General features: G+C 34.4%; 1 protein-coding gene across 4 annotated transcripts in view; it reads left to right on the top strand.

Moving 5' to 3' along the window:
- SOS1 (SOS Ras/Rac guanine nucleotide exchange factor 1) overlaps positions 1 to 25395 on the top strand; it is a 173481-nt gene that overhangs the window by 106642 nt on the left and 41444 nt on the right. For all 4 annotated transcript variants that reach the window (XM_023735711.1, XM_004369538.2, XM_012556736.2 and 1 more), the window contains 6 exons: positions 7404 to 7531; positions 8332 to 8987; positions 18559 to 18640; positions 19413 to 19535; positions 22682 to 22785; positions 23962 to 24184. In XM_023735711.1, coding sequence (XP_023591479.1) covers positions 7404 to 7531; positions 8332 to 8987; positions 18559 to 18640; positions 19413 to 19535; positions 22682 to 22785; positions 23962 to 24184 — 1316 coding nt within the window. The remainder of the gene's footprint in view (positions 1 to 7403; positions 7532 to 8331; positions 8988 to 18558; positions 18641 to 19412; positions 19536 to 22681; positions 22786 to 23961; positions 24185 to 25395) is intronic.

Here is a 25395-nt window from a genome sequence, read left to right on the forward strand (position 1 = left end):
ATACTCTGATAGGTGTACAGAAAGCGTAAGAGTAGTTCTTTAGTGTCTGCTAAAAATGCTAAATTTTTATTATTTTTTTTAAAAACTGCTTTAGAGAGTCATTGTTTAGAAAGTACTGGGTTTCTGTTAAAAGTAATGGAAAAATTTGGAAACTGATAGTGGTGATGGTTGCACAATGTGATGGACAGAATATCGCTGAATTGTGCATGTAATAAAGTTGAAATTGCAAATGGTTTGTTATGTATATTTTTACCACAATAAAAGAAAACCAATTTATTGACGTAAAATTTATGTGCCGTAATGTCCTCTGTTAAATTGAACATATTATTTTTTTAACACTTTGTCTACCAAGCTGTCTTCTCCCCTCACTGCTTCGTCCCCGCCATTAACTCATGAAATTGATCTAGAAAAAGCAGTGGTCCTTTACTGTCTATCAGGTAGAGAACCTGTCATACCAAAGGTTGATTTTAGCAGCATGAAGAAAATCAAGAACTTATATTGGTCTCCTTACAATTAAAGGGAGAGAAGGGTACAGAAAGGAAAACAAGAGAAATTAAGACTGTTATATCCAACTATCTATTGAACTACTCTGCTTGGTTATTGTGTAAGCAACTCAAATTCAATTTATTCAAAACTGAACTCAATATCTTTCCCAGCAAAACTACTTTCTGTGCTCATTCTCTCAGTGAGTATGGTCTCACCACCCATCTGGTTGCTCAGTATGGAAACCTGAGACTCCTCAACTCTTAGATCTCGCTCTCCGCACCACATCCACTCATTTACCAAGTCCTTTTGATTCTGTTTCCTAAACATCTTTTGAGTTCATCTTTTCCTCTCAGTACCCTGTGAAGACCATGATCATCTCATGGATCATCACAAGAATCTCCCTTTAGTCTTTCCTTTCCCATTCGCTTTTACCATATGCTCTTGACAGTGTAACCGAAGCCATCTTTCTAAAATGTAAATTTGATCATGCTAGACACCAGCTTAGAACCCTTAACTGGCTTCCCATTGCCCCAGGTTAATGTCCAAATTCATAATAAGGCTTATGAGATCAGTCATGACCTGGCCTCTACCTACCTCTTCAGCATTTTGACTCATCACCTCCTTTCTCCCCCTCCTCATCCTACCTACCCTCACCCCACCCACCAGGATCTGCCCTTCAGCCAGTTTCTCTTAGTCCTGGTGCTGAAAGTCTCTGAATCTTCATACATGCTGTTCCCTCTGCCTAGAACTCTTATACCTCTGTTTCACGTGGCTCTCCCATTCTTACCCTTCAGGTCTTATGGCATTTCCTTCTGGAAGCCTTCCCTGCCACTCCCTCTCCCTTTATTAGGTTAGAGGCTCTTGCTGTGCATTTCCAGAGTACCCTATATTTTCCCTATCATAGCACTTAGCCACTGTGTCATTGATTATTTGTCTTATAGACTCGTAAGCTCTATAACAGCAGAGACCAGGTTTGGTTTGCTCACCATTGTATTTTCATTGCATACAAACAATAGATCGTTAATTAAATATTTGTTAAATAAATTCTGGTTGAAACTTGACTGGCTTTTCCTATAGATATGCCTATTGAGTTTTTTTTCGTTCAGCTACTATTGATATTGTTTCTAAAAATATGCAAAAGATCACTCAATTATTTTAATAAAATTTGTGACCCTCCTCAAAAGGCTTTGAGAATTTGTGGTTTATTTCCTTAATAGTGAATTATAACTCATGCTACAATTTATATTTTAAGATTCCATTTTTGTACTTTCAACCATTGATAATTTAATAAAGATTGTTTTATTTAGTTATGAAAAAAATATGCTACTTATGCCATGTAATATATACAGCCTTGGTAAAGGTCACCTGCTTTCTTGTCTTGGGGTAAATATGGGTTTAGGCTGGTAAAGTACATCTGTTTGTTAATATCATTAGTATTTTCATTTACTGGTTGAAAATTTGTGTATTACAAGAGAAATATGCATATATGAGATCACTTTAACTCAGTAGCTTTTGGGGAAAAGCAGGAGAGTTGGTTATGACATGTTTCCTGGATTTATTAACAAATAGTGTGAGTAATTGGAGGAGACCCTGGGTGGCGCAATGGTTAAGTACGTGGTTGCTAACCAAAAGGTCAGTGGTTCGAACCTGCCCTCAGGAGAAAGATCTGGGAATCTGTTCTCAAAAAGATTACACCCTAGGAAACCCTCAGGCGCAGTTCTCTTCTGTCCTATATGGTCGCTGTGAGTTGCAGTTAACTCGGTAGCACACAGTAAGAACAACATGAGTGCTTGGAGTCTGCAAATACAGTCGTCCCCCCTTATTCATGGTTTCGCTTTCCGCGGTTTCAGTTACCTTCAGTCAACTGTGGTCTGAAAATAATAAATGAGTTGTTGTTAAGTGTCATCGAGTCAGTTCTGACTCATAGCGACCCTGTGTACAACCGAACGAAACACTGCCCTGTCCTGTGCCATACTCACAGTTGTTGTTATGCTTGAGCCCATTGTTGCAGCCACTGTGTCAGTCCATCTCATTGAAGGTCTTCATCTTTTTTTGACCCTCCACTTTACCAAGCATGGTGTCCTTCTCCCAGGACTGGTCTCTTCTGATAACATGTCCAAAGTATATGAGACTGTCTTGCATGATGAAATCTCTTGCTGTCCTGCTCCCACCTGCCAGGGACCAGTGACTCATTCCTTTGTCCCACATATCCACGCCGTGTATCCTACCCATCCGCTAGTCATTTAGCAGCCATCTCCGTTATCAGATTGACTGTCGCCGTATCGCAGTGCTTATGTTCAGGTAACCCTTACTTAATAATGGCCCTAAAACGAAAAGAGTAGTGATGCTGGCAATTTGGATATGCCAAAGTTCTTGACTTTTATTACAGTATATTGTTATAATTGTTCTATTTTATTATTAGTTATCATAGCTAGTCTCTTACTGTGCCTAATTTACTAATTAAACTTTATCGTGTATATGTATGTATAGGAAAAAGCATAGTATAGATAGGACTCGGTATTATCCAAGGTTTCAGACATCCACTGGGAGTCTTGGACAGTATCCCCTGAGGATAAGGGGGGGACTACTGTAATCTCTAAATCTCATTTAAGAGTTTCATCCTCTTCTTCCCTCCTACTTTTTAGGTGTGCTGCTGCCATCAAAGAATAGTTAATTTATTTGAATATCTTTGCCTTTCTTCTGCTCCCCCTTTAATGGAATGTTTGAGTGACAACATGACAGAGTCAGGAGCAGAAGGCTTTCATTACTTAGCAGTTGGTTAATTAGTTTTGGAAGAATTTGCCTAATATTTCATACATTTGCCGAGAGGGCCAGTAAATCCAGTTTACTCCTTGACCAGGTATCTTCCCATGTTGTAATCCGCTCTAAAACCCGTTAACCAAACCCTTTGCCATCTAGTTGAATCCAGTTCAGTCACTTATAGCGACCCTATAGGACACAGTAGAAGTGCCCCATAGGATGTCCAAGGAGCAGCTGGTGGATTTGAACTGCCGACCTTTTGGTTAGCAGCCAAGCTCTTAACCACTGCGCCACCAGTGCTTATCTCCTGTAGTGTGTCATCAAACAGTATGCAGGTAATCATTCCAGAATCAAAATGTGATCCTCATCTTTGCTTGTGTTCTCATATTTTTATGATAAATTCTTTATATGTATATAATATTTAAGATGTATACAGATCTTTATTTTTATATCCTGAATCTTAGATAGTTATAATGTTTGTTTCTTGATTATATATTTTGTCATCGTTGTACATTGCACTTTACCTGTTAGAACAGAATAGGTTTTATTTAGTGTATATTTTTTAAATAGGCTTTTCAAAAGTCAGTTCTGTTAGTTGGGTAATATAGTGAAAAGGTCAGTGGACTGAGAGGAATTCTGAGGTCTGGTCCTGCCTGCCTCTGCCATAAACTAAATATTCATTTTATATAATCATATGTTGGAGAAAATTAATTTCTGGAAATGAAACGTGTGAATTGAAGTTAATTTCTTTAAACAAAGGGAAGCCATTATATGTTTGTGAATGAATTAAACGCATATAAAATACATTAGGTACAACACTTTATTTCGCTCCTGAATCCCACTGTGAATATCCTTTTCCTTTCACCATTCCTTAAACTTGGTCCTGTATATCTCCCAGAGTTTCCTTTGGACATGCAATACACCATACTGAGCACTGTCCCTTCTATTTAGGGACCAAACATCTAATCACTGGTCAAAGTACCTTTCTTGTGAAAAGATAAATTTTATCATCTCTGTAAGCACTTGAGTTTTCATTGTGCTTAGAATATCATTCCCCAGATAAGTTTAAATACAATCAGAAATATGACAATATAATCTCAGGATTTGGTAATTTTTAAACTATTTAAACAGCATTTGTGAAATTAAAGTGTTGCTATTGCAAATGTTATTAAATAGGCGCCCATGAAAAGCATGACGTTGGCTATCACTTTGGTAACAAGAGGATGCTTCTTTGTGGAGTCTCATTTACATAGTAATTGCCACTGCTTTGTTTCTACAGCAGCATTAAGCCACTCTTTTGATGGTAGTTAGCTTGAATTATTCTACACCAGCGCCCAGTTTAAATCAGCTATGTTAGGTAAGAGAAGAAAGGATTTTCATAAGCAAATGCTTTTAGGAAAGGTCATTTATTACACTGAAATTTATTTTAGATGCTTGCCTAATGCTATGAAGGTAAAAATGACATTTTAAAATTATTTAATCAGAAAAGATATATGGATTTTGAAATACTCTTTGGGTTTGTGGTTTTAAAATATAGTAATTTTTTTGAGATGCCAGTATATTCTGTATTTGTAATACTATAGTTAAATGGTACGTAAATGATTCAGAAACTGGAAACATTTTCAGAGTAGAAAATCACGTGCATGTCTAAATGGATTTGTTATTTTATAGTTTGTTTTGTATGAGTTAGATTGTGCGTGTGTATGTTTATTGTACATTAGATGAAGGTTTACAGAGCAAATTGGTTTCTCATTAAACAGTTAATACACATAGTATTTTGTGACCTCGGTTGCCAACCCCGCGACGTGTCGACGCTCTTGCCTTCTCGACCTTGGGTTCCTAATTTCCATTCGTCCAGCTTTCCTGTCCCCTCCTGCCTTCTCAGCCTTGCCCCTGGGCTGCTGTGCCCATTTAGCCTCGTATACATGGTTGAGCTACGTGTATTATTCTTTGTTTTATAGGCAGATTGTGTGTTTTTTATGTCTTTAGGTATACTTGCCTAAATTAATAATTTAAAAAATTGTCAAAGAGCAAAATATCAAGGGCTCAGTAATATCCTGCTACCTGTTAGGGTCAGCTCTTCAAGACTAAAAAATTTCATGGATTTTATTGACATGCATGTCTCTGCACTTTTGAGTGATTAAATTCTGACATAACAAAATACCGCTTTTCAGTGGTGCTTTTGTTGTACCATTTATAATTTTTCTCTTACTGCTTTCACTGTTGGATTATCTGCTACCTTTGAAGCCCAAATTTGATAAGGTAGCTGGTATCCTTTTGTAAGTCTCCAAAAATTCTGCCATAAGAGAGGTGAGTGGTTTAGAATGAAAGGAATGGTAGGTACTTCGAGAAATTACCCAAGTCTAGCCTTCAGCCTATCGGTGATATCAGTCAAATAAAAAACTAGTATCTTTTTTATGACCACCTGGTCATTTAGCTATCTTTAATCTAGCTGGTCACAGTGAAGAGCAATACTTTGAATAAAAGGTGTTTGAGTTTTTGGTCTTTTTTTTTTTTTTTTTTTAAATTATGTGTTTTAAAATCTCTTATCCTTTGGAAACTATCTTTTTTTGAAACCCTTGTTATGTTGGGAATTAACATGAATAGATTTTTCTTTTACTTAACAAATTAAGACTGAATATTCTTTGAAAAACATGTATATTTTGCCTCTAGTGGAAAGTATGGTGAGAAAAATATATTGATAATATATATTCACAATAGTGAATATAAGGAATTTGGATAATAAAAGCTGAGCATTAAATAGGCATTATAATATGGTATTTATTACTTCTGGAATATTTGAACATTAAAGTATTTTAAATAAATTATAGAAATAGTTTGGGGCGTTGAGTGAGAAATTTGTTTTCTACAGGTCATCAGTACACACTTTTGTATATGCAGAGCTGATTTTTATCAATGAAAGCAGAATATGTTGTTGATGTCTTTAAGGATATCCCTCAAGAACATAAAATCCTTATATTACTAAAGCACTAATGAATAATAAAGCTCATTGAAAATTAAACTTCTTTATAAATCACTGTGAATATTTTATGGTTTTATTTCTCAAGTGTTTTCCTTTAATAGAGTGTAGGTGTTCTTAAATTATTACCTGAAAGCTGTATTAATAAAAATTTTATTTCTTAACTTTTCCTTTTGGATAGCCAGAAGCAGGTTTAGAAGATTACTGAATTATTACTAATAATCACTCATACTTCAGTTAATTGCTTGCTTAAATTACAGCCACCTTATTGTATTGATAATTAGTAATTCTTGATGTACTTAACTGTCCTTGTTAAGTACGGGCTTAGTGTAAGTATACTAAAAGTAGTATATTTGCCACTAAGAGAAAATGTGCTTGAGTTTCATAAGTATGTATATTCCTAGCTTTTCTCAGAATCTTAACATGTAGGTACTGACAGAGTTCTTCATAGTGCCAGTGTTGTTAATTCTGTAGAACTACAAAGAAAATAAACTTATATTGCATGTTATCATTTACGAAGTGCTTTGATTGTTAATGACTCCATTAAGTAGGCAGGGAAAACTTTTTATAAGTCTCATTTGACAGATGGGAAAAGTTAGGTTCAGAGGTCAAATAACTTGCTGCAAGGTCACACAGAAGTCGAGTCAAAATTTGATCCTAGATTTTGTGTCTTCAAGTTCCTGTCTACTATATTGCATCCTTTTCTGTATTATCTTCCTTATCATCCCAGTGCCCTGTAACGGTAATGTACAGATCAGAAACCTAAGACCAAGTTCCATACTTTAAAAAAATCTCAGCTATAAGCCTACTGCTGTGCTGAATCTTATGATAGTTAAAAAGACAGTTATGCTCATTTCTTTTCAATAATAACACAGTTTGAAAAACTGCACATTGCTGTCTGTGACAGGGCATTTATACAAGGTGCACCCATCTTTTAACACTGCTGCTACTCTTTAAGTTTTTTTTTAATGTAGGAAAACTTGGTTGCATGTTAAAGTACGGATAGTAATACACAAAGAATAAGAAGACTTTTAAAAAGAATATTTTTATGACACTTTAAAATTTTATTGTTGTAGAAAGAGTTGAATCAATGTTATTTTTATCCTTAAAGAAAATGGGCTTATTAGTTTGTCCAAATTAGTTCTGCTGGTTCAGATTTGTCATTTTGGCTTTGCAGCAGTTAGAAGAAAAGAGTGAAGATCAAGAAGACAAGGAATGTGTGAAACAAGCAATAACAGCTTTGCTTAATGTTCAGAGTGGTATGGAAAAAATATGTTCTAAAAGTCTTGCAAAACGAAGACTGAGGTGATTATTTTCACTTTATTTTTAATCCTTCTGCTTTTTACTCTGAGTTGTTGTGGTATAAATTCAGGGTTCCCAGTTCTGTCTTCAAGTAAACAATGAAGAAAATAGTTTTAGTGACAAGCTTAGTCTTTCAGAGGAAGTGACATCAAAGGCAAGCGAATTTGTTATTGTTTGAAAAACCTTTCATATTTGTGCATTTTCCCTGCATACTCCCAGACAAGACCTTCTGAGAGTCAACTGGTAAGCTAAAGGAGAGAGAGAACAGAATGTATTGAGTAGGTTTATATCAGTGTCATTGTTCTGTCAAGTAATTAGTAGTATCCTTTATATAGAAATTGTGTAACTTCGAGGCATTAATTCAGATAATACTGTTTCCAGTTTCCTGATTATAATATGTGCTGTGTGTTTTTCAGCATTGGGTCTTAGTCCATTTAAGCACTTGTAGATAATTTTTTTAAGTCTCTGAAAGTACTTTTTCACTATACGTGGGGTACTTTTTACTGTTTGCCATTCGAAATATTTAGTAGCTAAGGTAGAAATAATCATTCTGTATCTGAATTTATAGGTAGAATTTTATGAGTAGTCATTCTTCTTTTTTAGAGCACTAAAAAAATTTCTCCACTGTGTTGCTTTAATTTTCAAAATTGTGTAGTTCTGTAACACTAATATATCTGGGGAATGAGTGAACACCTTATTAGTACAGCTTTTTGAAGTGTCCCTTTTTTTTTACACTTCCCTTATTTACATGAACTCTAAATTCTGTATGTTTTGTGTTTTAATGATGTTTTCCTTTATCCTAGTGAATCTGCATGTCGGTTTTATAGTCAACAAATGAAGGGGAAACAACTAGCAATCAAGAAAATGAACGAGATTCAGAAGAATATCGATGGTTGGGAGGGAAAAGACATTGGACAGTGTTGCAATGAGTTTATAATGGAAGGAACTCTTACACGTGTAGGAGCTAAACATGAGAGACACATATTTCTCTTTGATGGCTTAATGATTTGCTGTAAATCAAATCATGGGCAGCCAAGACTTCCTGGTGCTAGCAATGCAGAATATCGTCTTAAAGAAAAATTTTTTATGAGAAAGGTACAGATTAATGACAAAGATGACACCAATGAGTACAAGCATGCTTTTGAAATAATTTTAAAAGATGAAAATAGTGTTATATTTTCTGCCAAGTCAGCTGAAGAGAAAAACAATTGGATGGCAGCATTGATATCTTTACAGTACCGGAGTACACTGGAAAGGATGCTTGATGTAACAATGCTACAGGAAGAGAAGGAGGAGCAGATGAGGCTTCCTAGTGCTGATGTTTATAGATTTGCAGAGCCTGACTCTGAAGAGAATATAATATTTGAAGAAAACATGCAACCCAAGGCTGGAATTCCAATTATCAAAGCAGGAACTGTTATTAAACTCATAGAGAGGCTTACATACCATATGTATGCAGGTAAGAAATCTGAAGTTGCCTGTCACTTTTGTTTTCCCTTTTCAAACTGATTTTCTTTGCTGTATAGGTCATTGTGCTTAAAATAGAAAACAAAATAACAACAAAAGACCTCTGCATTATCAACTCTTAGAGTTCATTTTCCTTAGACTAAAAATACCACTTTATATTTCATTGAAACTTTATACTTTTCTACCACATTTACATACATTATTTTTAAGCTCACAACCAGAATTATAGATGAGAAAATGAGGTCACTTGGCTAAATTTACCCAGCTCGAAAGTAGCAGAAACAAGACTGGAAGTAGTGCGACGTCATCATCATTAGGACTTAAAAAGCATTTTACTCCTTTAATTTTTTTTCTTTCTGTTCATTTGCATTGTAAAATAAGTAAAAATTTTAATATGCATTCATTATGAAAATTATGCTGGTAGGACAAATAAACACAGCATTGCTTATTCTTAATTTCCATTCCTAAAGCCTATTAAATTTAGCAGTCTAGAAGCCGTTTAAATTTTAATGTTTTTTGCCTCTTACAACTGATGTTATTTAAGAAAATAATTTCATCTTAGTGGGGAAATTTTTAGAGAAAAACATATCCAAACCAGCTAGGAAGATAGCTACCAAAAACCAAACCCAATGTCGTCGAGTCGATTCCGACTCATAGCGACCCTATAGAACAGAGTAGAACTGCCCCATGGACTTCCAAGGCTGAAATCTTTACAGAAGCAGATTGCCACAGGTGGGTTCAAACTGCCCACCTTTTGGTTAGCAGCTAAACACTTAACCATTGCATCACCAGGGCTCCTTGGAAGATTGCTATAGGCAGAATAAAATATAATGATTGAGAAAGAACAAATATAGTGATTAATTTTAGTAAGTGATTTTATTTTTTCGAAAAAAGTAAGATGATAACCTGATGTTTTTCAAGTTTCAACTTGCCTACATAGTGGAAAATTTGACAGTTGTAAAATATGTAGAATTGTGGTATAGTGGAAAGAGCATCGAATTTGGCTTTGCACCCTCACTTTATCATAGTTCCTCAATGTCTCAGAACCTTAGTTTTTCATCTAAAAATCAGCATAATAATAGCTACATCAGAATGTTGTTGGAAAGAATAAGTTAAATATGTGAAAGCCCTTTGCAAATATAAATTTAAACTTATTTTTTAAATATCTATATTATAAAAGCATATACCAAAAAAAAAAACAAAAAACAAAACTCTTGCTGTCAAGTCAATTCCAACTCTTAGTGACCTTATAGGACAGAGTAGAACTGCCCCATAGGGTTTCCAAGGAGCAGCTGGTAAATTCGAACTGCTGACCTTTTGGTTAGCAGCCAAACACTTAACCACTGCACCACCAGGGCCCCACAAAGGCATATAAGTGATATAAAATAAAATGTAACTCTAATAAATGCTATTCTTAAATAGTTGAATGTGAACGTTAACCTTCATCCCATATTTCTTACTTAAATATATTCCTATTTCTAGAAGGTGATTGTATGTGGGGAATTTTTTTTTTCAATTTATTAAGTTCTGTAAGTGGATTCTCAGTTTTCTCTGGAAAATATTCTGGCACCAGTTGAATTAAGCTTTTAAAGATATCCATTAATAGCACACTTTGGTAAAGATGAATAATAGCATTGATAATCTTTATATGATTGATTTATTGAATGTACAGTCAAAACTATCTAATATGGCCTGGAAACTATCAGGGCACCTTACAAGAAGTAAAATTAAAATAATATTTTTCTTTTTATTAATGATCTCAAAGCACTTGGGAAATATAATTTATTTCATTTTCTCCACATGTCTTTGGGATAATTAAGCCAGTTATTTTTATTATTATTTATTTTACTTTTTATTTGGCCTCTAATTGGTAGCTTTTTTCCTGGACTTTTGCATAGTAAAATAATAGTGTTTTCCACAGGCTAATTTTAAAAGCAGTTTGGGCTCTGTAAGCACATACCGTTTGGTGGTAAAAGGCAGTAGTCTGGACGTGTTGGTTATGGTGAGAGAAAACTAGTCTGGGATTCCAATTTTACTACTGATTTTTTACCTAGAAACTTTTGTAGTGTATTCGTTTTACTAACCCAGAAATAAAAAAAATAAAGCACAGGAAATGTAAGTAAGTTGGCCTTGGATTTTATGTCAAAACAGATTATTTGGTGATCTTTTACAAATATAAAGCTGTTTTTGAGGGGAACAATTTTCAGTAATTACTGTGGCCCACCTATTTAATTGATCTTCATCAACCCTCTGTATACTCTTTAAGATCCAGAGTACGGCTGCAATAATGTTTTATTAGATTAACCTAAATTTGTGGTTGCAAAATACTTACCTTTGCTTCTCCTTAAGATACTTTTAAAGTAATAAAAGTTCAGATTGCTCTTCTCACCACATTATCCTGATTTTTAAGTGTCTTAGAGAAGTCACAGAATTTCTTACAGCATTAAGTATTCTGAAATGTTCATTATATTACAGATACCTTTCTTTTTGATTCTGAGACTGTCTACAGTAAAATTAGTCTTTAGATTTTATCTATGTTTGTAAGACAAAAGTTTTGTGGTTTTTTTTTTTTTTCTTGTAGAGCAGTATAAGTGATAAACACTGAAGAAGATTCCCGAATGTTTATCATAAATCAGTGGTGTCTGTGTTAGGAAACATTTTCAAATTCCAAAAAATTTAATTTAATTGTTTCTGTAAAATTCATCTTGATTGTTAATGATAAAAGTTTTCTTTAAACTGCTATAGTTCACAGAACTGGAACATTTATGATTATTAATAAACAGTTGTAGAACTGCAGTTGAATGTTTCTTTTATGGGGAAATATGCCTTCTTTTTTATTTATTTTTGGAATGAGGACTCTTTTTAAAGTAAACTTAACATTAACAAACATAGCTGATAGTTTTTCTGTAGGTCACTGTGGCAGTCTTCCTTCAGCAGTGTGCACCAGGTACCTTTGTCATGGTGTTTTTAGTTACTTTTGATAATTGTTGTCTTTTTTATATCAATTTTTAGCTTTTGAATAGAATAGTAGTTTGAATAGTTTTACTTCTTATTAACATAAAACACTTTCTAGATTTCTAGAAACTTGCCAACATTAAGTGTACTCAAATTTAAATTGACAAGATTGATTTACTTTTTTAAAAAGTTAAAAGTTTTTTAAATTCCTTTCATTTATTTCTTGAGAAATAAAACACCAGTGTTGGTTTTAAGAGTGTTGTGGTTATGTTTTTTGACATTTTTTTTTTCATTTCTTTTGAAGCTTAGTTGAATAATTTATGTCATAAATACATTACAGGTGCAACTGGAATCCAGCTTTCATGAGTTGTGATTCACAGTACACACAAATTAGTGTTAATTATTAGCGTATTTGGGCTACTCTGTAAGGTCTGTTACTGAATTCACTACTGGCAATATAGAGTATGTTTATAAACCATCTATGAATTTGTAAAACACAAAAGCACTTATTATTAAGATCCCTTCCAGCTCGAATGGACTTTGAGGTCTTATTACAATGATAACAGATGAAGTTACTATTTGGTTTGAGAACCATTGGTCTGATCTTGTCCTGCCTTTCTTCAACCCCCCCAAAGAGAAGGGGCATTTTTGTTTCATTTAGTTGGTTGGTAGGTATTTTTATTGGTGAACATACAGTATAGGTTACAGCTTACACTGAAACAAAAGCTAAAATTTAACTTATACATTTTTATTGTTTATATAGATTTATAATAATGAAAGACATTGAATGTAATACATGAGAAAATTGAATAACTGATGATATAAGACAGTAGTTACATTTTTTAGATTACTGTAGGTTAATCAGGCATTGTCATGAAAAGCAGAAGAGAAACTTGTTTAACCTAACTTAATTCAGACTTCACTGTGGCTTCTTCAGCCAACTTGATTCCTCAAGTGTTTTAGTAATAATTTACAAAATGGAGCTATAGATTTCTAGTGTTAGAAGAGATGACCAAGCCCTCATTCTATGGACAAAAACCTAAGGCCCTAAAAGATTATTTGCCAGAAGTCAGTTATAACTTGTTAATTATAGAACTAGGACTAGAAAGTAGGCTTCTTGACTCCTAATAGAGTACTGTATACTTCCCACCATGACTGACTGACTCCTACAAGGTGTTTTTTTTATTTTAGTATTAGAATATAACAGTGTAATTTTCTATTATATATGTTGAATAATGAAAATAAAGAAAATCACTTAGTTTGAATTGCTAATAATATAAATAGATTGCTGATTTCTGGGCAACACAGGTCTACTATCAGGATAATTTTTTTTTTATTATTGAAATAGGTAATAAGTTCTGACTATAGATAAACGTCCATTCTAAAGCAAAAATTTTAGTGTAGTCAGATATTGGTTATCATAATTTTATTCAGTGATAAAACTTAGCCATTAGTCTGTTGTTGTAGGCTGCTCTATAAAGGAAAGCTTTCTGGTGAAAATTTTTTAATTTAGGTGAACTAGAAAGTGGTTACTTGCTTAAGAGATTAATTTATAGCTTGTCTCAGGTCCAGTGTTTATGGACATCAGTATTTGTTAACTATATCAGATCTTTGGATTCATCCCACATACTGAGGGAAGAAATTATCTCATTGAATTGATTATTCTGAATTTGGCAAGGAAATGAAGAGACCATTTCCTTATCTAGAATAAGAAAGCACAAAGCAATGTGCCCAAAGAAAAGTTGAGAGTAGAAATTTCACTTCTGATACAGAGTTGTAGGAAATGAAGTACAAATTAATTATTGGAACCAAAACAACACAGATTGAGAAATGTTTGGTAGTGCTTATATCTGGTTTAGTAGTCTAGTTTAGCAGTATGAGATAACCTTGAGGTAGCTATAATAATTCAGAACTGACATTGTATGGAAAAAAGCTTTTCATATTGAAGTGTGGGAAAAAGGTGTTTCCCATGCATGGTGAACTTTCTTTCATAGAAGATGGCATTGAAAAAACTTAAGCCAGTTGACACTTTTCCAAAAAATATTTTCTGCCATTTTATGCCCTCAGATAGAAAATTGTCAAAAACTTACACTAGCTTTCTTTTGAGTTTGTGTCTTATATAAGTGCCGTTTGGGTTTTTTTAACTTTTATAATCTTTCGAACAATTTTTGATGTATAGGGCAGTGCTGTTCTATTTTTAAACTCTCTGATATGTTTTGTAAAAAAGTGTTTGTGCGTCAGCATAACGTCTGTTTCCTTTTTTAAGGAATTCAAGAGTGATTGTTTATAAATCCTTGTTGAGGAGCTTATTGTTTCTTGGAGCTTTTTAAATGGCTGTATTAAAGGGAGAATTGTCACATGAACAGACATCCTGATTTACAGTGCTTCTCTATGGTGGTGGGGGAGGGGACTGTTCTTTACATAAATAACTATGTAGTATCTCGTAAATCTTATTGACTTTACCAAATAAAATGTCAGGTGTCATTCAAATAGGAGTATCAGAACAAAAGATTGAATTTATCACCTCAAATCTAGTATGCTATATTTTGAACATTAACGTAGGTATATTCTGAGTTCCTAAGATTTTAAAGAACTATGCAGTAAAATATTATCAGACAAAGAACAGTTTTAGAGGGAAAAAGAGACAGCTAGAAGGTTAGCAGAAAATAATAACTATAGCTCATGTTTTAAATAACCTGGGCCTAGACCAGGGAGTTGATGGTAGAGCTGTTTGTATACAAAGAGGGAAGCAGAGCAGCTAGTTAGTGAACGTGGTGAAATCTTAGTGTGGGGATTTGACGGTCAAGTAGAAGAGTAGTGTTACCTACAATGATGAGAAAAGAACTGCAGAGAAAGTTTTTGTCATTGTTCATACTGAATTTGGGGGTCATGTGAAGGATTGAGAAAGAGGTTTATGGAATTACCTCCACAAGCAAGTGATAAACAAAAAGAGATGAAGAACATCAATATCAGCTATTTTCAATTTTTTCGTGAATATTGGTTCACGCCAAGGTTTTCAACCAAACCCAGCCTGGCTTTAGTATTTTTATGTATTTGCCTTCTACATGTTTCTTAAACGTCATTTTCTAATATTGGAAGATAACTGCTACTCCACAGCCAAGAGAGGCAGTTCAAAACTTAGCTTTTACCACTGCCTAATAAATCTAAGTAAGTACTTGATTTTCTTACAGAATTATATAACCTGTCCTTATTGATGGGTAGTTTTTAATGTCAAATTATCTTAGCCCTTTACATCATCAATAAGATAAAGTCCATGTGATAAAGTCTATCTTACAATCATTGAAATGGGGACATCATTGCAATAGAAATAAAAATAGCTACTAATATATATTTGAGTATATAAAACTTCAAATACAAACGTCCTCTTTTGATACATTTTTCATTCATTAGGAAATTTACACTGTTTTAGACCAAAAATAGACTCTATATAAATTAATACAAGCCTGGGAATGTATACAGCCTTTAAGATATTTTTGAAAGTACTTAAAATATTGCCAAATTTTCTCAATTTATTTTTAGCTTTTAGCATTTTCTTTTTGGCAAAATTGTTCTTACTCACTTCCAGTCAAGCTAAAAACAACTTAAGCTTGAGTCACTTTAGAACCTAGTACACTAGTGTTGATTGTGGGAGTGTTTATTTCACTGCCAACTCTAGAAACTCCTCCTCCAAGTACAGTGTACAGGAAGGCACAGCTGCTACTTTCGAAAATCTGGAAGAAGGCTTATCAAGAGTTACAGAATCACAGTTAGACTGTTAATTTTTCAGTGATTGTCAGGTGCCTTTAACCAGATTAACAGTTTACAGATACATTCTGAATTAATCATTTATGTAGATTCCTACAGTGATTATATAGTTTATGGATTAATTCTTTATATTTAGATCTCACAGCTGTGGAAATCTTAAGGGGAATTTTAATCCAGGGAGGTTACATAATGTAGAAAGAGCACCAAATCAGGAGTCACACAGTCTAGGTTCTGGGTTTATCCCTGCCACTATGTATCTACCTCCTCACTTATCAGCTATCTTGTTATCTGACATTTTGCACTTACGACAATAGTGAAAAAATCTACTATCCGATTATTTTGCGCAGTAACGAACCCCGAGGTGCAAGGCGAGAGTAATGCTGGCTGTGATGGTTAAAGTTATGCGTCAGCTTGGCTGAGCCATGATTCTCAGTAGTCTGGCAGTTATGTAATGATGTAGTAGTCATCCTCCACTTTGTGATCTGATATGGTCATCTTCCATTTTTGCATAATGCCAATTTTCGCAGAACAGCCTGGTCTTTGGAATCTAACCATGTCGATAAGTGAGGAGTGGGTGCACTGGGTGACCATGGATAAGTCTTAGCCTTACTTCTTCCATGTGTGCAAAGGGAATAATATCACCTGCCCCACTCACAGAAATCATATGGAATAAATTATGTGAAAGCTCCTTGAGATTGTTACATAGCAGACATCAGGAATTGCTGTGTCCCCATTTTAACTGATGGGACACTGAGGCACATCGTGGCTTTCCCATCAGTGTCATCAGTTACTAACATGCTGAAATGGCCAGAAGCTTTGGTTAAAGAAAATGAAAAGTCAGTTTTAAAACTGTTTGCCTTAAAAATTAGCAACAATTTTCTTAAAACATACTTTAATTCATTTAGAACTTGCTTTTATTCTGTTTTTCAACTTAAAGGTACCTTTGCTAGCCCACAATTTTATAGCCTGACTTAGATGACATTTGAAAAGACATGGATCTGGATGTTGATTTTAGACCTAAGAGCTGAAGTAAACTTTTCTTAAAAGATGGGGGGAAGGACACTCTAAATTTGGAACACAGCTCAGGGATACTTGGAGCACTCTGTAATGAGGGTGTGGGTTCTGTCTCTTTGCTTCTTAAACACATGTTTTGAGCAGCCTCACCTTACAAATAGATTTGCAGAACAGGAAGAAGATTCTTGAAAGGGAGGATAGTGATGAAACCGGTATAAGTCTCTTTTTTAAAATCTTGTACAGGCTTCTGTTTTAAAATCTTTTCTTCTGGTTGAAACATTAGTCTTTAACATTTGAGGAACTCTGTAACTGAAGACAATAAAATACCAACAGAGAGGATTATTAAAGGATTATATATCTTTAAAGTTTATCACTAACCCACTTTAGCCTCAGAAGGCATAAAGCTCAAGGAGAAGGGGGCCATTTAAAACCAATATATTTTTATTATCTGAATTTTTCTTTAATGTGAAGTATTTTAATTGAAATTCAGGGTTGTTTTATATTTAAATTGATTTATTGTCTTGATGACCACATATACCAATAGATTGGTAATAGATTTCTGTTCCATGAATTTTCTTTTCGGGGGAAAACAATATAAATATTTTAATTAAGGCTAAATTTAGGGTGGTTCTTAATCAGATAGATTCAGCCTAATAGAAATGTTCCACACATATGAATTCTGATTCTTGCTAAATCCTATGCTAATAAAAAATACTGTACTTTTTATAAAGGCGCAAAGTGTACAGCCTAACAAAAATAAAGGGAGTTGCTACCCTCAATGAATTTATCATTAGATTGTACTCCTGATAAAAGACTCAGGTTAATGAACTCTCCCCTCCTACTTTTTTTAATGGCTCATACCACTAAATGTGAACCTTGATGAAATTTAAGTTATAGAAATAAGTGGTTCGGTTTTTTTTTCCATTGTGGAAAGATGTCTTTCCTCCTGTATGCAGAGGATGACAGCCCAAGTCTCTTGTGTAGATGACAGCAGTCTTTCCCCACAGCGTGGAAGAGCACTGCTGTCAAGGAGAGACGGGAGTAGGCCAGGCCTGGGCAAGTGATCACACTCAGTGAGCCTCCTGTTTACTTCACGGAGATGTGAATAAAAAGTAGGTCATTTCATGGATGAGGTTGCAGACTCCTGATTCTATGCTTGAGCTCTCTTTGTGACTATTTGAAATAAAAGGAATTAAAAGTTATGAATAAGACCAAACCAACATATTCTAGCAATTTAATAGTTAATAGCTTATAGGTATTTGTAAGCACCTTTTAGCAATTCTAATTAAGACCATTAACAAAATAATTTAGAAATTGTATTTAACTTCATCTACTACTTTATAAGATCCAATTTCTAGTCGTATGCTCTGTTAAGATGATTTAAAGAAATTCAGATAACTGATCCTAGATAAACTAGTGTGGGTGTCAGGAAAAGTAGTGGGTTATTACTGTGGCCTTTCACTTCACCAGATATAAACCAACTGGTGATGCTCTTAGATCTCGGCAGCAAGTAGGAGCCTGGTTCCATGCTTTGCCTTTGCCTTTCTTCAGTTCCCATTTCTGTGGCCAATGATGAGTTTAAGATCAAGGCATCTGATCAGAGTGTGCAAAGGACAAGATATAAATTGATGTAAAATTTTAATGTGTTTTTTTTTGTTGTTGTTGCCACTAGTTTAGGAAGCTCTGAAGGTAGAAGTGCATTACAAAGTCCAAAGCATTTTATGTGTCAAAACATTTTGGAACTTTTTTAGTTTATTATTTTTGAAATGTAAATAACAGTTTTAATCATTCAGAATCAAAAACTTAATATTTTTCCTTTTTCTTCTTAGATCCCAATTTTGTTCGGACATTTCTTACAACATACAGATCCTTTTGCAAACCTCAGGAACTACTGAGTCTTATTATAGAAAGGTCTGTCAATTTAAAATGCTTAAATAAATACTTTGTTTTCTTAAAGAGACTGGGCTAAGATCTTATATGTTCCTTGGAATTAATTGTAGTTCATGAACATTTTTTAATAACTAAAATCTCTCTTAGATGACTGTTACTTTATAATAGTATATTAACTTTAAGATTATTTAAATATAAAAATAGATATTCTTTTTACCTGGAAACTCAGTACGAAAAATTTCAGATTTGTAGAGTTAATCAAGTTAAAGACCTATATAGAACTGTACTAATCTAGACTCTCAAAATTCAAATTTTGATAATTTAGGTGTTCTGAACACAAGTTTTCAAATATACCACATCCTGAGGAAAATGGAGCTTTCAGTGATTAAATACTGTAATCGAGGAAAATGTTTCATCCACCCATATGAGGGGCAGTCAACTTTTCAAATGTTACCCTTAAAAATTATGTTAGCTGATTTAAAGTAATTCCACAAACCAAAAATTAACATCTGTCACTTAATTTTACAGTTACATTTATTTTTAGATTTTTCATATATTCTTTATTGTATCTCTGAGTTTTTAATGGCAAGTACTAATTTCTTTTAAAAAATTGAAATAAGATAATTTGCCTTCACATTATAGAAGCCTCACTTATTTTCACTGATGTGTATATCCTTAGTAATTTTTTACATTATTCTCTTCATAGTTCTGACCAGTGAAAAAGTTTGTGGTTTTTTATTTGTATAATTTGATATAATCAGTATTTTCATTAGTTTGTTCTGTTTTATGTTAGGTTTGAAATTCCAGAGCCTGAGCCAACAGAAGCTGATCGCATAGCTATAGAGAATGGAGATCAACCCCTTAGTGCAGAATTAAAAAGGTTTAGAAAAGAATATATACAGCCTGTACAACTGCGGTAAGCATTAAATAAACAATTAAAATAAACAGTCTTTACTGAACTTTTGTTTCAGAATTAAAGTATATAAGGACCAAGCAACGAGGAAGTAACAAGTAAAATAAGTGAGACAGATAAAAGCGATTATTGGAATTAATGGTACCCATACCCATTGCCATCAAGTCAGTTCTGACTCATAGCAACCCTATAGGACAGAGTAGAACTGCCCCATAGGGTTTCCAAGGCTGTAAATCTTTGTGTGTGTGTGTGTGTGTGTGTGTGTGTGTGTGTGTGTATTTCAGGTGAAAGTTTACAGAGCAAATTAATTTCCCTTTCAACAAATTGTACATAGAAGTGTTCCATGACATTGGTTCCAATCCACACACTGTGTCAACACTCTCCCTGTTTCTGTCCTCGGTTCCCTGTTTCCTTTTGTGTGGTTTTCCTACCCCTTCCTGCCTTCTCATCTTTACTTTTGGGCAAATGTTGCCCTTTTGGTCTCGTATAATTGTTTATTCTATGGAGCACGTTCTTTTCGAGTGTTATTGTTTGTTTTATAGGCCTGTCTATTGCTTGGCTGGAAGTGGTTTCCAGGAATGGCTGCAGTTCCAAGTTAGAGGGGTGTCATAGGGCCATAGTCTCAGGGGTTTCTCCATTCTCTTATCAGGCCAGTAAGTCTGGTCTGTTTTTATGAATTTAATTTTTCGTTCTACATTTTTCTCCTGCTCTGTCCTGGACCCTGTATTGTGATCCTGGTCAGAGCTGTCATTACTGATAGCCGGGCACCATCTAGTTCTTCTGGTCTCAGGGTCGTATAGACTGTGGTACATATGGTCCAAAAAGTCCTTTGGACTAATTGTACCCTTGAGTCTTTGGTTTTCTTCATTCTCCTTTACTTTGGGTGGGAAGAAGCCACTAGTTGTGTCTTAGGTGGCTGCTTGCAAGCTTTTAAAACCCCAGATGCTACTCACCAAAGTAGGATGTAGAACATTGTTTTTATGCACTATGTTATGCCAGTTGACATGGATGTCCCCCGAGTCTATGGTCCTTAGCCTTCAAGTCTAGTATCTTCATCCAAAGAAGTGTTTGATTGTGCATAAGAAGTTTTCATGATTGTACCCCTTGTGTGTTTTATTGTCTATAGTAGTATACAAAGAACATCTACAAATATGTATGTAGAGATGTCTACAAACTAGCCTATATCTGCAGGTGGTTGCACTCCATTACATCCTCCTGCACCTCTTTAGCATACCTATCTATCTGTATATCCCTTTGTAAATTATTGTTTGTTAACACTGTTGTTGCAGGATTGTCTATGTTATAGTAATTGCCGTAGTTGCCCTTTGTTCTTGCATTCCTCTCAGTGTCTTCCTTTGCTTTTGTCATGTTGTGCTGACTTCCCCCATATAGTGTATTGCCCTTCTCTTCACCAATACTACCACATGTCTACTCTCTAGTTAGTGATTTCCCCTTCTTCCCCTCCCATCCCTGGTAACCATCAAAGAATGTTTCTTTCTGTGTTAAACCTCTTCTTGACTTTTTATAATAGTGGTCTCATACAATATTCATCCTTTTGTGATTGACGTATTTCACTCAGCGTAATGTCCTCCAGATTCATTCATGTTGTGAAATGTTTCAGGATTCATTGTTACTTATTGTGGTGTAGTAATTCCATTGCGTGTATGTACCACAGTTTGTGTATCCATTCATCCGTTGATTAGTTTCCATCTTTTTGCTATTGTGAATAATGCTGCAGCGAACATGGGTGTGCACATGTCTATTTGCGTGATAGCTCTTATTTTTCTAGGGTATATACCTAGGAGAAGGATTGCTGGATCATATGGTATTTCTATTTCTAGCTTTTTAAGGAAGCGCCATATTGTTTTCCATAGTGGTTGTACCATTTTACATTCCCACCAACAGTGTGTAAGAGTTCCAGTCTCCCCACAACCTTGCCAGCATTTGTTATTTTCTGTTTTTCTGAGTAGTGCCATTGGTGTCGGGGGTGAGATGGTATTTCATTGTAGTTTTAATTTGCATCTGTCTAATGGCTAATGATTATGAACATTTCTTCATGTGTTTGTTAGCCATTTGAGTGTCTTCTTTGGAAAGTGTCTGTTCATACCCTTTCCCCATTTTTTAATTGGATTATTTGTCTCTTTGTTGTTGAGGTGTTGAAGTTTTCTATAAATTTTAGAAATTAATCCCTTGCCAGATATGTCATAGCCAAAATTTTTTTCCCAGTCCGTAGGTTCTCCTTTACTCTTTTGGCGAAGTCTTTTGATGAGCATAAATGTTTAATTTTCAAGAGGTCTCATTCATCTAGTTTATGTTCTGTTGTTTGTGCATTTTTAGTTACAGTCTGTATACTGTTTATGCCGTGTTTTAGGCCCATGGTTGCCCCTATTTTATCTTCCAGGATCTGTATCGTTGTAGGTTTTATATTTAGGTCTTTGATCCATTTTGAGTTAGTTTTTGTATATGGTGTAAGGTATGGGTCCTGTTTTTCTACAGATAACATATCCAGTTTTCCCAGCACATTTATTAAAGAGACTGTCTCTTCCCCATTTAATGGACTTCGGCCCTTTGTTGAAGATCAGCTGTCCATAGGTGGATGGATTTACTTCTGGGTTCTCAGTTCTGTTCCATTGGTCTGTGTATCTGTCGTTGTACCAGTACCAGGCTTTTGACTATTGCGGTTGTGTAGTAGATCCTGAGATCAGGAAGTGTGAGGCCTCCTACTTTGTTTTTCTTCTTCAATAATACTTTACTTATTCGTGGCCTCTTTTCTTTCCATAAAGTTTGTGATTAGTTTTTCCATCTCATTAAAGAATGCTGTTGGTATTTGGATTGAGATTGCATTATATTCCAAGGTTGTGAATCTTTACGGAAGCAGACTGCCACATCTTTCTCCCATGGAGCGGCTGGTGAGTTCAAACCGCTGACCTTTTGGTTAGTGGCCGAGTATTTTACCACTGTGCCACCAGGGCTCCTGAAATTAATGGTATAAATTTTAATTAACACAGAATTTAGAAAGTGCTAAGCCACTGATAAGGTTATTTCATTTGGAAAGAATTACTCTGTTTTTATTTATACTTTCATTGTGATAAATGTTTATGCTTGAGTTCCCACATAATTCAGCCATTCTTTTTGTGTTAATGCCACAGAGTATTAAATGTATGTCGGCACTGGGTCGAGCACCACTTCTATGATTTTGAAAGAGATGCAGATCTTTTGCAGCGAATGGAAGAATTTATTGGAACAGTAAGAGGTATGAGTTTTTATAAATGTCTAGTTTTCAATGTAGTAAAAGTGCCAGGATGGTGACTATCAATTGATGTCATTACTGCTCAGTATTGTAAAGAGGTGTTTGTAATAGTGCTATAGCATAACCATTTGAAAAAGTTAAAAAATTTCATTAAGCAACATTTTTGACCTACAGATTGCTTAATAATCACCCTGTTAACCCAATTTATTTTCATTTAGTGAATCAACTTACTGATTATTTTAGAGTTAATTCATCTCCATTTAAGCTTATCTCTCCACTTATCTGAAAGGATGTATACCAGAGGGCAATTGGGAGCTGTTGTGTCATTATAACACCACTGATGGGGGTTGCCTGGGCCACAATTAGGTGAATAGTGCATATGTCAGAAAGGCAGCAGAGCATAGTGGAAAGGATACCAAATGGAGAGTCGAGAAACCAGAGTTCTTTTTCTAATACTGCCACTAACCAAATCTGTGACTTTGGGCAAAATCACTTGGATTCTTTAGATTTCAGTTTTCTCCTCCATAACTTTGAGGAACTAGGCTTGGTAATCTCCAAGGCTTCCCTTCTGGTTTTAAGATTCTAGGATTCTGTATGTCTAAGAATATCTTAGACAAGCTTGTTTTCCATTGTACACTCTCAATGAGAGTCAGAAAATAGAAGTGTTAAATAATAGTATTTCCATGAGCAGTACAAAACAATCACATGAAAAACTCACACTAGAATGAAGAAATCAGTCTTCTGGCACTGTTTGGTTTATAAAATGCAATATTAATTAGATTAATAGTGAATATGTATAATTTGTCCTTAATAAATCCTCTGTTTTGTAAGATAAACCTTTTTTTTTTTTTTTTTGAGGATTATAGAATAATATATGTAACTGAAGTTCAGAATAATAACGTTGAAAAATTCCTACAAATAAATTACTTTCTAACCTTATTTAGAAGGATCTGGAAGAATACATAACATACTGTTAACAGTGGTTAACCATGATAAATGAGATTGGGATAGGCAACAGAGAAACTATAAAGGGGACCTTTCACTTTTTATTTTGATCATTTGAACTTTTTATAGCAAAGATATATTCAGGTATCACTAGTATAATTCTAAACCATTTTTAAAAAATAAAATATTGACTAAAAAGTATTTAAATGTTATTTAAAATGTAATGTATTTCAGGTAAAGCAATGAAGAAATGGGTTGAATCCATCACTAAAATAATCCAAAGGAAAAAAATTGCAAGAGACAATGGACCAGGTCATAATATTACATTTCAGAGTTCACCTCCCTCTATTGAGTGGCATATAAGCAAACCTGGGCATACAGAGACTTTTGACCTGCTCACATTACATCCAATAGAAATTGCTCGACAACTCACTTTACTTGAATCAGATCTCTACCGGTATGTAATTTTACATTCAAGCTGAAAGTCATTGCAAAGGAGTAAATTTTTAAAATGAAAGATTGGTTTCTTCCTTACAAGGTTGTTATAAGAAATAAATGAAATAGTACATGAAATGTCTAGGAATAAGGCCTGGTATATAGAAGGCAGTTCCTGTTTTTTCACTCCCTTGATCCCCCTTGCTTTGGCTGGATTTGTACCTTCTCTGTTTTCTGCCATCACCCCTCATTGGTGAAGCTAGGTTCAAATCCTGGCTTTACCAGTTGCTGGCTTGGTATCCTTGGGCAACTTTAACCTCCTTGTATAACCTTTAACCCTCTACTTCTCAAGAGTAGAGTTTCCGTAAGAGTAAAATGGGGGCTAATAACAGTACCTACTTCTGGGGCTGTTGGAAAGTTTTAAATAGTCAATATATGTAAAGTGTTTAGCACATTGCCTAGAACAAACTAAGGGCTTAATAAACGTTAGCTACTGTTGTTGTGGAGTGCTGGAGTAATGCAGACGGTTGTTTGGTTGCTAACCAAAAGGTTTGAAAGTTTGAGTGCATCCAGAGACACCTCAGAAGAAAAGCTTGTTGATGTACTTCTGAAAAATCAGCCATTGAAAACCCTACAGACTCACAGTTCTACTCTGACACACATGGCATTGCCATGAGTTGGAATTGATTCAAAGGCAACTGGTTTTTAACTAGTATCATTTTTGTAGTTGTGAACTTAAGTCATGGCCAGTTATAGCCTTTTTTAGTTTTTTAAGCTGTCTTTGATTGATATAATTATTACATTGATGTAACTGATATTTATAAATGGAGATGATTTAGAATTCTAAACTAAATTGTTTAGTTTTTAATAACTAAATGAGAAAAGAAGCTAAATTTATAGATACCTTTTTAGCAAGGATTATCGCTAGTCCTAAAAATTGTAGTGTTAGAATCTACTTTATTTTCCAAGACCCTTTTATAGTAGGGTTGTTTTCTCCTTCCTTTATATTAAAAAAAAAAGAAGAGATTTATGAATTCTAGTGAATAGACTGATTATTATATCATTATTTAAAATAACTGTCCCAAACTACTTTGTCACCTTTATTTGTTAAGTAATATTTATCAGTGCTAAAAAAACATATTATGAAGAAATCCCAGCCTTGCCCAAAGCAAAATGCCACTATAAAGTGATAGTAAAAGTACACAGGCACATGCATAAAATTTTTTTTAAAAA

Source organism: Trichechus manatus, unplaced genomic scaffold (genome assembly GCF_000243295.1).
Source record: "Trichechus manatus latirostris isolate Lorelei unplaced genomic scaffold, TriManLat1.0 scaffold00005, whole genome shotgun sequence".
In the NCBI taxonomy this organism is placed as follows: Eukaryota; Metazoa; Chordata; class Mammalia; order Sirenia; family Trichechidae; genus Trichechus; species Trichechus manatus.